This window comes from Atractosteus spatula, chromosome 3, assembly GCF_055471065.1.
Source record: "Atractosteus spatula isolate fAtrSpa1 chromosome 3, fAtrSpa1.hap1, whole genome shotgun sequence".
NCBI lineage: Eukaryota > Metazoa > Chordata > Actinopteri > Semionotiformes > Lepisosteidae > Atractosteus > Atractosteus spatula.
The window spans coordinates 17,748,303-17,761,929 of NC_142708.1; the positions used below are offsets into that span (position 1 = coordinate 17,748,303).

Here is a 13,627-nt window from a genome sequence, read left to right on the forward strand (position 1 = left end):
ACATGCTAGGGGTTATGACTTTATAATCAGCTTAGAGAGCCTCTCCATGCGGTGGTTACTTAATTGATAATTTAGAACGTTTTTAAAATTAATCCTGGTATCTTGTTAAAAATAAATCCCATTCACATTATTACCAGTGAAAAGACCTTGAAAGTATTTACAGTTTCTTTGATCTATTTGTAAGAACCTCAATATCTCATTTTTATGAGCAGATGTTAAATCCCCTACAGCTTTATATGCACTGTCAGTTCAATGTGTAACTAAATGTCTAGTATTGCTTCAAGGTCACAGTATTGATTTCTCATGTTAAGATCTGTTTATTGAAAAGAGTACAGGCATCACATATTCCTTTCTGAACAACTCATATTGCTTTTCTAGTGTGTTGTTACTTTGCAAGTGGTTCAGTCATTTTGATTTTTGTCACCTTTTGATGATGCGGTGAACTGTGTGGGGTTTCAAATAGATTATATTTTAATTAGCCTGTCATACACTTTGATGTTAGTGTTGATACTGTAAAGATCCAGCATATACAAGTTTCCGAATAATGTAAGAAAGGGAACTTTTTTTTCCCCTATATTATAAAAGAATTTCCCTTCCTGGTGAATAGCTTTTGGATAATAATGTCACTAAGTATAATTTGTACTGGACCTTTCTTATATATTTGAAACCATGTTACATTTTTAAATGAGGGTATAGAAATTGTTATAAATTAGTGAAAACAATCAATAAGCTGCTTTATGGATATATAGTTTTAATAAATGTGTATTTGTTCCAGAGTTGGGCACTGAATCTGTTTCCTTGTTTTAAAAGTCATCATTTATAATGAAATAGCTCTAACAGCAGCAGATATAATAAAAGCATGTTTAATTTAAACTATATTGTATTGTACCTCTATGCACAACTCAGCTGATATTGAAAGTGTGACAATTTGAGAATACTGGAGAGCTTCACAGCAAGGCAATATTAGTGTTGCTTCAGAAATAAATGACCATTGTCTTAATTGGAACATGAAGGCACCGTGATCAATTGGATTATACAGGAGGTTTTAAATGCATGAAAAGAGGGAGAGAAGTATGATGGGAAGGTTTTTCTGCTGGCCATGTCAACTTTGTTGTCAATAGATCCATTCACACATGTTAAAACACTAAGCAACTGTTCTATGAAGTGTGCAACACGTGAGAAAGTATTAGACTTGGTACAATCCATATAACAACATTGCTGAAGTCTTTTTCTTACTGTGCCTTTTAAAGAAAAAATATATCGATTTTTCAGGACATTTTTATCAGTTCCAGAAGAATCAAAATCACCTTTGTTAACCAAGTACATTTCATGTTAAAAGGATTTTACCCTGGAAAGAAACTTTTCAAATACTGGGTAGTTCTGTCTTTAATAGACTGGTAGCATTTTTCTGAGGTAAATTTCTGAAACAGGTGGTAACCTGGTAGGGAGAGATCAGTCAATCAATCTTTTCTGTCCATTTATAAACCCAGGTAATGATGACAAATAGTATGCTGTTTGTCTACTATGAAAAGGACAAAGGACTACCAGCTAGACATTATTAAGAGTCTGTTTCTTTACCTGAATCGTTTGCCCAGTACATCCATATTATATTATAAATAAGCATAACCTTAGATTATGATGGCATGGTCATACTTGGACTTGTTTGTGCTGAAATATCCAAAACTATTTTAATTATTATGTATGTGCATCTTCGCCAGTATTCCGACATTGTTCTTGCGGGGTAGCTTGCCTCTAAGATGCCCCTGTATTTGGTTCTTTGGCCAAGCCTTTACTGAGCTGGAGTTGCCAGTCGTTCTTGTAGCCCCCACCCTGCAGATCTCCTGACCTTCCTCCATGCACGCCTGCGTCCTCTCTACTTCCACAGGAGACGATGATGGACCACCCGCTGCGGACCATCTCGTACATCGCGGACATTGGGAACATCGTGGTGCTCATGGCGCGGCGGAGGATGCCTCGCTCCAACTCCCAGGAGAACGTGGAGGCCTCCCACCCGGCGCAAGACGAGAAGAGGCAGTACAAGATGATTTGCCACGTCTTCGAGTCCGAGGACGTAAGAATGGCGAGCTGACGAGCGCTAGCGGTCGCGGTTAGGAATAAGGGCTGCCATTGAGTTGTTATTTAACATTGTTTTGTTGTGTAGGGTTGGTAGGAGGTCAAAGTACTAAAATGACAAGACAATTCATAGCTAGACTCAAAAGTTTTCTTTCTCTTATTCTGAAAAGGGGTGATTCTGAAAACACGCTGGTTTTATAGCCGCATCCATTTGAGGTTTCATGCGTGTCTTTACAAATGGCCGTTTTTATGAAGCGTCGCTTTTCATTTTTAACTGCCGTTACAAATACATCCCATGGCAATTTCACATCACTTTCCCAGCAGATGTTATAGCTTTATGCCAAATGACAGCCATTACTGGAATTGAGCTGAATGCTTTTGAACATAGCCTCACCACTGAGCCATGGTCGCAGGGTCAGGAAGATTATTGTATGTGTGGTTGATCAGTAGGAGGAGAATTGAGGGATGGTGGATTATCCCTGTGAGATCCCTGCAATTACCAATGAGTGTGTGGTGGGTAGATAAATTTAGGACACTTAGCACAGCTGGGCTTCTTCACAGAGTGGTCCATGATTGGTACCGAGTACTACGAAGCAGACAAATGAATTTACAGCTTGTTTTACATTTTAAATGTATTACTCAATTTCAAGCCATTTAAAGCCATGTTCTTCATCAGGATTAATCAAATGGGCTAATGCCTGTCATTGCTGTAAAAGAGCGAGAAAGCTCATAAGAATTTTAATGCGTGACTATTTGAACAGTTTCAGGTTACATGAGCTGGAAGGTCTTAGAAAAAATGTATTGTTCATGAAGAATAGCTACTGAAAAGTACTTTGCCTCGCATTCCTGTCTTGGTAGGTTTTCTAAGAATAAAACACAGAGGTTCAAAATGACCATCTTTGCTGTGGGTTTATACCAATGAAAAACCTTTTGTGTGATAAATCTATACGTCCAATCTAGTCCATTTGGTCATTAGTAGCTAAATGATCAAACGGCTTCAACAAAATGGCTGGGTGGTTTGTTCTAGTCTCCTGCAACCCTTGTGTTAAGACATTTCTCCTGTTCTCAGAAGTAAATGCTCTTCCACGTAGTTTCCACTTCTGACCTCTGGTTTGTATTTCACTGTTAACTGATATACAGTATAAGAAGTTCACTAGATTCAATGCCTTTGAGGATTCTGAGTATTTGGATCTGGTCCCTCTCTGTCTCCTCTGTTTGAGGTTAAAAAGGTTCAGCTCTTTCAGCCTGCCAGTATAGGACACTTCTTTAAGCCCCAGAATGTATCTGGTTTCTCTTCTTCTCCAGATTGGTTCCAGAGCAGGAATATAATTTTGTACCATGGTGACCAATGTTTTTCTAAGTGGGATCTAAAAACGTCCTTAAAAACACATTAGGTTCAGTAAAATGTATATCATGCGATAAATGGGAAAATTATACTTTTGTGATGGAGGATGAAAAAAAGCAGTTTAAGAGCTTCGTACTTTCTAGATTGTACATTTTAGCAGCGACTTGTACTGATGAGCGGGGTTCTAAGAATGAATAAATAATAAAACGTTCTGTCACATACAAAGAAGACAATGCATCTTAAGACATCTTAAAAAGACCCAAACCCCATCTGCTATTTGTTTCAGAATGCTTTATTAAAACAGTCAGATTGTTTTTTCATTCACAAGTACAGATCCATACATTTGGAGGGATTTTGTATATCCAAGCCTAATACCATCCAAAACACCCAGGCAATTAAAGCACAATAGTCACTGTAGTGGTACTTCAGCCAGAGGCTTGTCAACAGTGTGAACGACCTTAATTAATCAGATGTCCGTGTGAAACCAGCTGGATTTTTGTTTCTCTCCTCCGCAGGCCCAGCTCATCGCACAGTCCATTGGACAGGCATTCAGCGTGGCCTACCAGGAGTTTCTTCGAGCCAATGGGATTAACCCCGAGGACCTGAGCCAAAAGGAGTACAGCGACCTTCTCAACACACAGGATATGTACAACGATGACCTCATCCACTTCTCCAAATCGGAAAACTGCAAAGACGTACGTTGACCGTTCAGCGGGAGGTCAATTAACAGCCGTCTTTCACCCTTGTTCACACTCCATGAGCGCAAGAAAATCTGGCTCAGAAGTGCTGGCCTGTGAGTTTGTCGATCAGGATTAGGTTCATTGGCTGGAAGTTCAAGGATTCCCTGTTGTTTCCTAGCTGAGCCAGCGCTTATAACTCATAAATCAGGCCTCTACAGTCTTTGACTCTTGGCTCTTCCCGTTAGGGAAAGTCCTTCACCAGAAATGCAAAACAATTCTTGTCAGTAGTTTTACTGTTTACCCCTCCTCCCAGATATGAAACAGGAGCGTTTGTCTGAAATTTGTCATTCAGCGAGAACAGTGTTCTGACAAGATCAGGCTACAGGATCGAGTAAGACTTTAAGTTAAAGGGGGAAAAAGTTTAACAAAAATGTTCTGGAGGCCATAAAACCCTCTTTTCTGTTTTTGGGGTGGGATAATGTTTATTTTGTGATCCAGGCTTGGGATCCCCTCCTAAACAGCCCCCATACTGTTCCTGAAAAGTTAGTAGTTCATCTAGAGTCTCTTATCAGATCTCACTCCAATGACATTGCAAGATCAATGAGGTTTTATTTTAAATATAAAATATAAAAACATGTATTTTTTACTTTTTTCTAGAGTTGCATAACAATATTATAGATAAGCTGAAATTAAAAGCATTGCATCAGCTTTTTATGATTGTGTAAAATTTCACAATTTTTAATATTTTGTTCCCAGTATTGTTTTTCTTTACATCTTTTCATTGCTTTCATTCTCAGTCCCACACCTGTCCTGATCTTAGCATTGGCTAAAAACGAGGTTTGATTTAGCATACTGTACCACTCTCTCAGTATCACTGAATGCAAAGGAATGTTTCCTGTGGTCAGAGGAGACATTTACTCATTTGGGTTTTCTTTGATCATTTAGAAGAGCTTCTATGCCAGGCATTATGCATGCATAAAAGGTTTTTGGCTTTGCGTTTCACAAAACTACGGTGACGTTAGAAACTGAAAGGATCTGTCTGATTGAGCTTGCTTTAGAGGCTGGGCCATGTGTTGCTTCTTGCAGGTCTACATCGAGAAGCAGAAAGGGGAGATTCTGGGAGTGGTGATCGTGGAGTCAGGCTGGGGATCCATCCTGCCCACGGTCATCATTGCCAACATGATGCACAGCGGCCCAGCTGAGAAGTCTGGGAGACTGAACATCGGGGACCAGATCATGTCCATCAACGGCACCAGCCTGGTGGGCCTGCCCCTCTCCACTTGTCAGAGCATCATAAAGGTGCCGCACTTACTCCTTGTGTCCCGGCACCACTGTCGGGTTTCCCAGTTACTTACTCAAGTCTCAGACCTTTTTTGGGCAGTGTGTATGTATGTGTATTTTCATCCCTGGCATATCTATCAATATAGTGTCTTTGAATTGACACACACTGTGACATAGGGGTGAGCGCAAACTGATGTTTTCAGACACTGAAATACATCCTGTCACTCTGGCAGTTTTTATTTTGGCTTCAGAGAAAGAAAGTGAGTCTGAATTTATTTCAGACGATCAGCTTAGACCAAAGGAGCTGTCACTAGGTCTAGAGAAAAGGCAGGCTGTTCCCTGACCTCATGTCCCGGCACAGTGCAAGTGTGGAATCAGAAGAGTTGGCTTAACTTACTAAAGTTCACTGGCAGCACGGTAAAGAAATATTAAATGGTGGCAAGAAGGGAGGGCATATTAGTTTGAGTATAGTTAGGTGGAGTGAATGCAAATTGCAAAGTACTTTACATCCATATTTAGCTTTACAGTCCCATAAAAAATAAGTCAACATATTAAGGGTTCAAAAATAACCGTGGAATACACGTTATAAAATCTATTTGAAAAAATCCAGTTTAAACAGTTATGTTTTAAAGCGAGATTTTAAAATAGGCAAGGAGTTTGATTTCCTGACCCGGTTGTCAAGAAGTGTATGTTACTTTTGGGCTATAATGTTGAGAATGTTAGTTAAAATTGTTATACAGCTGAGCCCTGTCATCCAGATCTTTCAGTGTTCTTGGTGTCCCCCTAGTGGCCACTGCACAAACCTAGTATGGACCATCCACTCATCCGTCATCAGGATGCTGAATGTCTTGCTTAAAGCTGGCGAGCCTATTCTAGTGTGGTCGATTGGGCTCAAGCTGCGACAAGTCAGAAAGAGGAATTTTTAAAATGATTTGAATTGCCCATCTGGTCAAAGACAATTGCAATCACGAATCAGACAATTCAGGAAAAACGGAGTGGCTTTGCTCAGGGAGTCTATATTTAAAGCATAATCAGGGTTGAGCACATGGTATCATAGAGTCTCGACTGGAAGATAAGAACAGGGTGAACCCCAGGTTAAAATCCAACTTGTGACCGCTTGCAGAACTGCCGTTAAAATGAGTGGGATTTCTACAGTACATGATGGCATTGCCGGGAGTAGCAATAAGGCTTATCAGGAGACCACAAAGTCAGTTTCTTGGTGCCACAAAATCAAAGTTGCAATCAGTGCTAAACTCAGTAACGGGGCTTTTGTAAGGTACACATTAAGCACATAAAGTTTGAATGGTGTGGATGGTGTAGATAGTAATAAAATGTTCGTGTTTACTAAGGTAGTCTCAGTCCACAGTTTTCTGCATAAGAAACAGAAGTTAAAAAAGTCAATACCGGCATGAGAGGCAATAATATTTCAATTAACGGAACAAGGAAAAATATTAGCTCTTGAAGCAGAAGAGAACCAGGACTCTGAACCTTGGAGTAGATATCATTTTTATTGCATATATATATATGTTACATTTTATACTTTTATAGCTTAGCACAACCATTTTTGTTATTCTCATTAAATAAACATATTTTGTTTGGATTTTGGATTTTGAGCTTGTTCCTGATTTTAGTTGTTCAGTTGTGCAAGCCACTGAATACAGGTTCACAGCAGGGCTCCATCTTTGTCAGTTCAGCTTTACTGGGATGTTTAGCTGACAGTGAAAAGATGTGTAAGTGTAATTTCAGGTCTCGCCATTGACTCAACATCACTGACTTGTGAAAGGACTGATGTCAAACGTGGAGCAGACATTAAGCTCTATATGTAAGACTATTCTCTGTTTTGTTTTCTCTCAGGGTTTAAAAAATCAATCGCGGATAAAGCTGAACATTGTGAGATGTCCGCCTGTGACAACAGTCCTCATCAGAAGACCGGACCTCAGATATCAGCTGGGCTTTAGTGTTCAGAACGGAATTGTACGTTTCTCATTTCAAGGACCCTGTCTTTACAATGTGACAGCTCACACTGGGAGTTAAATAGTACAAAGTAGATAGAGTAGAGCAGATTTGTGTGGAATAGAAGCTGTGATACTTGTTTTGTTGGAGGTGTAATTTTCTAATGATTTGTTAGCAGTTCTGTTTTCAAATCTGATTTATTTAGTGTTTAAAAAAGCTGAAGATTCCTCAAATGAAAAGTTCGAGACAACAGTTGTCCACTCTGCTCTTCAAGGTGAGCTGTGTGGTGGTTTACAATCACCTGATGTGTGTGGCAAGTGTGACCGTGTGGATGTTGTTGACCCTTGTTGACCTGCAGATCTGTAGCCTTATGAGAGGAGGAATAGCGGAGCGCGGGGGTGTTCGAGTCGGTCACCGAATCATAGAGATCAACGGACAGAGTGTGGTGGCGACGCCGCATGAGAAAATAGTCCACATCTTGTCCAATGCTGTTGGAGAGGTAAACAATGACATTTTTTAGGCCTTTTTCCCCCTTCTTTGGTGTTTATAATACCAACACCATTATTCACTTTATGGACATAAAGGACAGTACAGATTCTGAAATATTTTCTTCCATAGGTTGAAGGCAAATTACCAGTAAAGTTGTTCTTTCTCAGCTGTATACTGTGGCATAAAAAACATTTGTGCCAAAACTTTATTGATGTATTTTTTGTGCCTCTCAGGATATATGGGGCTTCCAAGACATAAATAACACGCTTTGATCTAACAATTGAGAAAACAGAAATTACATTTCTTACATTCACTGTATAGACACTAGAGGGTGCTAAACTGAACTATGGACATGTTAATCATAGTGGCAGGCATCAAATTGTTAAAGGGCTATCAGAACACTATTTAAACTATTATTCTGCCATTTTGAAGGTTCCTATTATCTTTAACATTTTTTAGAGTACTGTACAATCCAGTTGTGTAATCATCATATGTACAGTAGAGGCGGCTTCATACAGTAGATTAAGCTTTTAACTTTAGCTTTTTCTTTTTGTAAAAGCAGCTCCACTGATTGAATATGTTTTATTCACCTGACCCAACTTAGGAGATTGTCGCTGACAGAAAAAAAGAAGCACACCCACATATTACACCTTACAATCTCATTTTATTAATGAACTAATACTGAAACTTGTAGGGTGCAGTGTGAGGGTATAATTCTTTATCAGTCACTAATAGATCTTTTTTTTTATTTTATAGTATTTTAGTGAGGTTGAAATACTCTGATGAATGATAAAAGCATTTAAAATGGCATCTAAAATTTCTTTGAAATTTGAACCTGTTTTCAAGAAATGGGTGCTGATGAACAGAAGTTAGGGTGGAGGTCAAATTGGAATCTCATACTTCCTCTCTCCTATGTACAGTATACTCACCTGCTGTGTACAACTGTCCACATATAGTTCCCTCCCTCCACCCTATCTTCACACTTGCAGCTGCCTCCCTGACTCATTCCCTGCATGTGAGGGAGGATTTGGCAACCTTGACCTGACAATAGCTGTCATTTCTTCATCATTTCTTTAACACCAAACACTACAGTATTAAGTATACTGCATCTTTATATTCTTCTGCGTGTTACACCTTAATTAGAGTTTGACTGAATTACTGAAAAGATGGTTTTCCTTGCCAAAAGAATGAACTTCAATTTACCAACCATATTGAGTAGTATTTTAAATGTATAGTTTCTCATAATTCTTTACTTTTTCTATTACTGAACAATATTGTTCACTCACAGTTCACAATACTGAACACCCCCTTTTTCTGACAGAATTAGTCAGGTTAACTAACCTGAAGTTACCACTCACTTACTTCTGCATGGACAGGAGAAAAGGGGGGATAACATCTTATAGTGTACAACACATACATATTTAAACCAATTAAGCCAATTAAAGTTACAATATACTGCATCAATCCAGACCACAGCAGTAGCTGCTGTTCCTTAAAAACAGGAGTATGGCCATCAGCATTTTTATGCGAGGACCTTTAGTGTAAGCAACCCAAATCAAATTCCAGCAGCGTTTATTGGCAGTTGCTGTATGTTGAGCCATGTTCACAGATTGTTTTAGATTCTGATATCTGAAAACACATCAAAAGCTGGTGTTGGAAGAAAAACTAAACAGTGTTTAAATAGGCTGGTCACTAGTGAACGCCGTCATATAGCAACTCAAAAGACAGGACTGCAAAACACAGGGATCCAAAAATAGAGGTTTGGGACAGGCCCTCTTGTAGTAAGGCTGAGGCTGTGTTGTTATCAGTGTTGCTCCTAGCTGAAAGTCCCCCTCTTCTTCCTGATGCATGTTTTCTTCTTTTCTTTCAGATACACATGAAGACAATGCCAGCTGCCATGTATAGACTACTGACTGCCCAGGAACAGCCGGTTTACATCTGAGGCTGACATGCCGAGGGCCTTCCTCATTGTGGAGGGCTACTCTTTGCACTTGTGGTTGTGTGTATAGTGCTGCATTTCTGTGTCTGCTGAAACATTTCCCAACGTGTTTTTGTGTGCGTGTCATTTTCGTGAGATTTAAGGCATCCTTCATCACCAGCGCATTTTGGTGTGAAACCCATCCAGTGAGATGAAATACTATTGCAAGTTTGATTTTTTTTTTTCAGCAAGCTGAAAACCTTGCACTTCTCTAAAACCAGTTGCCGGCTTCTTCTTGGCATCACAATAGTATCCACTTTAAGGAGGACATCCAGTACAGGAAGAGCCGTACAATATTTACAGGTCTAAAAGTGTCACAAAAAGAACAAGGGATTTCCTTTCCTTTTTCGTTTTTTATTCTTCTATATATTAATTTTGTCAGTCAAAGATCATTCCAGATTTAATTTTATTGTTTACACTGAAAGGGCAGCTCTTATCACAATGGACCAAGATTAATATTAAACCTAAAGGCCCTATGAAGGAGTCCTTTACTCATTTGATAATTCTGTACTTTCCAAAACAAGTCTGTACTGTAAACAATAAATTACTAATAATAGTAATATAATGGCAGACATCAAAATAGTTCAGCCTTCCTCCAGTTCACTATTTGGGATTTTCCTAAACATTTTGCCCAAATAGGAAACAATCTTAAGACTTTCTTGTACAAACTCAACAAATTCATGTACCATGTGCAGATAAATGCCTATAAAAACACAGGGATAAAACTGTGCCAGTTCTTAAGTTTGCAATCTCATTGTTTTACTGACAGGATTTAGGGAGAACTGCTGATACAGCTCAATAAAGAAAGCAATGTCCAGTTGTTTTAGTAAATAAACCTTAGGAAAATACAAAATTTATTAGCTTATATACAGTTGTTTAAACTTGGATATTAAGCCACTGAAAGAACTATTTAGCATGCAGGTACAGTATATCTGGAACACATCTGGGTTAGAGTGAGATATTAACTTCATAAAACACAATAATGAACATGGTTTTACAAACGCCAGTGTGTTATACTGTACTGACCATATTGACCAACTGATATACAATTTTAAATTTAATTTGAAACATGAAGTGCAATAACCTTTTAAACAAATGGAAATAAGCTACATCTCAGTTTAATTCTCAATTTAAATATGACTGGCCATTTTTTTTCTTCAGGGCAGATCACAAGATTTTCTACATTTTTACACTTGGAAAAAACACTGAAGATGAAGAAGCAGCTGTGATATTTCTACATCTTGGAAGTGTTTGCCCACTGAAATGTGAAAGAAAGCTGTGAATCGTGAAAGGACTGTTTGCATTTACCGTTACAAGTCCTACACATAGTTAAAAAGCAACCTAATATAGTTGAAGGTGTAATACTAAAGTGTCATTAATGGAATAGAATAATTATTAATTTCTCTCATTCTGGAAAACTTTAATTTCAGAATGTTGTTGGCATTATTTTGTCATTGTCAGAAATGACATCACTGCAGGGTCTCTGATATTTTAAAATAATTGTTTTGTTTTTTTTAGTTTTAATACAATATGCAGAATAATTTTGTGCTTTTACATCAGAATGTTGCTTGTTTGCAGTCCATTCTGGTGGCACAATATCACAAAATTTAATTTCTAGACCATTCCTATTTAAATCACTGCATAACAGTATTATTTTTTTAAAATCTTAATGACATCTGTTTCTCAGTAGCATTAGCATTTTTTGACTTGAAGGAGCTAAAATGGGAGATGATTTTTAGGAGAAACCCCTTGTGTAGTTCAGTCCAGGTTAAGAGCTCAAGAGCAAATTTAATTTAGAATGTAGTTTATTTTCACTTTGCTTCACTACAGGGTTGTCCAGTCCTGAGCCTGGAGGGCCAGTGTGACTGTGTTATAGGTCTCTTTGAAGCAGCAGCAGCAGCAGCAGCATCTGAAGAGCTGGGAGAATAAGTTACTGTAAATGACACTAGTTAAGCCAGTAACCAGTTGGTTTAGCTCTTTAAGAGCTGAATTCGAACGAAAATCCAAAGTCACTCCAGGACCAAGATTGGACACCCCTGCTTGATAAGAACTATGCAATGGCGCTTAGTATTGTTTGCATATTACACATGGAAATGTACACTTCTTTTGTGAACTTTTTTAAACTAGACAGCAGTTGGCTCAGAAACCTAAGGTACTTAGACGAAGGAAAAGGCTGCACAGTTGTCCATGTGTGACACTACAGACTGTGCAGAGAATTCAAGGCTGATTAATAATTACATTCTTTAGATTAGCTGGTCATGAGACCTACCCACCTTTTTCCGGCTCTCTGTGCTTATTTGTTTTGTACGTATGTTACTGTACCAGTCCTGCTATCAGCATAGACTGAAACTGATTTAAGAATAAGTGCTCCTGATTAATGTTTACAGTGGTGGCATTTGCACCTCAGAATATATCCGAGAGTGACACCGTGGGCAGAGGTGTACTTAAAACTCTTTAATCGGAAAATTCCAACTCGTCTGCTGCACCAAGTGTTTATGAAGTACTTTATTCCTTGATAGTTTTTTTATGTTGATTTTACTATATAGATTCATATCGGCCTTATGTTTTTTTTAATTAAAAAAATTGTGGCAACTATATTTGTTCAGCATGGCATATGAACTCCTCATCATGCTTACCTCTCATGCTTAACAGTTTCGCTGAAGTGCAAGTATGACCACTTCACATGAACCAAAGCCAGCACAGGAGTAGAGTGCTGGTTAGCCGATGCACTTGTATGGCTCCGTTACATATAAAGTCCAGACTGGCTTTTCAGTCATTAGAGGCAGTGACAGACCTCAACAAGTCTGATGTGCATTGATTAAATGGGTTGTGTTTATTTAATAATAGAAGGCGATTGTGTGAAATTAATGTATATATTTAGCGCAATGCTAGAATATACGGTTATACCATTGTTCAGTAACGGGGGTGCAATAGGGAATTCTGTAAAGCTTTGGGAAAGTAGAGTATTGTAATGTAACAAAGTTGTCCCTTGTAAAACAAATACGGTGATGGCTGTCAGTTTGGCAACTCTAGTGTTAATAATGCACTTCTGAATGTAATTAACTTTGTCAACGTCTAAAAACACTTTCTGTAAAGCAACAGCAATGTTTATTTATTTGCTAGCTTTTCTGTGATGTTACAATTACTGAGCTACATTCCTTTACCAGAGCAAGAATGTTTGTAACATTATTTACAACAATAAACAACTCGCAGAAGGATGAGACTGCCTTTTTGCTTCTCTTTGCTATAAAACAAGACACTCACTGAACATCAATTCTACGATGATACTAAAACTCAACATGTTCATGCAGAAATGCAGCAATGAAATTTAATTACGGATATCTTGCAGAATATTGAGGTAGATACATACTGTACAAGACAACCAGTGTATGATAGAAAGTCACAGTCTCCTCCTACTATTTTACCATATCCTAAGTTTACTCTTAAGGAGTTTTGCAGCAGTTTTTTTTATAAAGATTAAGTAAAACCTTCATCATTACAACCAGTGTGTGGTTGTATAATTATAAAACATAATCCATACAGTTACAAGTTTCTTTGTATGAGAAGTTGCTTTTAAAAGGTTACATACTAACTAAAGTACAAATTAAAAAGTAATCCCTTACATATAATTTGTTAACAGGTAATAGGACTCACCCACTACTTGGAGCCCAGGAGTTTGAGATAAGCAGCAGTAATTGTTAGTCTACTGACTCACTAAGGAAAACAGCACTTTAACATTCAGTGCTTGTTCACAGTAATGTTGCCAGTTACAGAATATCCCATTGCTAATTACTCTACTATTGAAACTATACTGTAGTTCTGGAACTA

The 13,627-nt window shown here is 38.2% G+C and overlaps 1 protein-coding gene across 4 annotated transcripts in view; it reads left to right on the plus strand.

The window, feature by feature from the left end:
• The window catches only part of apba1a (amyloid beta precursor protein binding family A member 1a), a 97,631-nt gene extending 84,614 nt beyond the window's left edge, over window positions 1-13,017 (plus strand). For 3 of the 4 annotated variants that reach the window (XM_088909962.1, XM_088909964.1, XM_088909963.1), the window contains 6 exons: window positions 1,886-2,071; window positions 3,934-4,113; window positions 5,185-5,397; window positions 7,234-7,353; window positions 7,691-7,831; window positions 9,692-13,017. In XM_088909962.1, the coding sequence (XP_088766088.1) occupies window positions 1,886-2,071; window positions 3,934-4,113; window positions 5,185-5,397; window positions 7,234-7,353; window positions 7,691-7,831; window positions 9,692-9,763 (912 nt within the window). In that variant the 3' untranslated portion in view covers window positions 9,764-13,017. The remainder of the gene's footprint in view (window positions 1-1,885; window positions 2,072-3,933; window positions 4,114-5,184; window positions 5,398-7,233; window positions 7,354-7,690; window positions 7,832-9,691) is intronic. The other variant, XM_088909965.1, reaches the window with a different exon arrangement.
• Window positions 13,018-13,627: the final 610 nt, after the last annotated feature.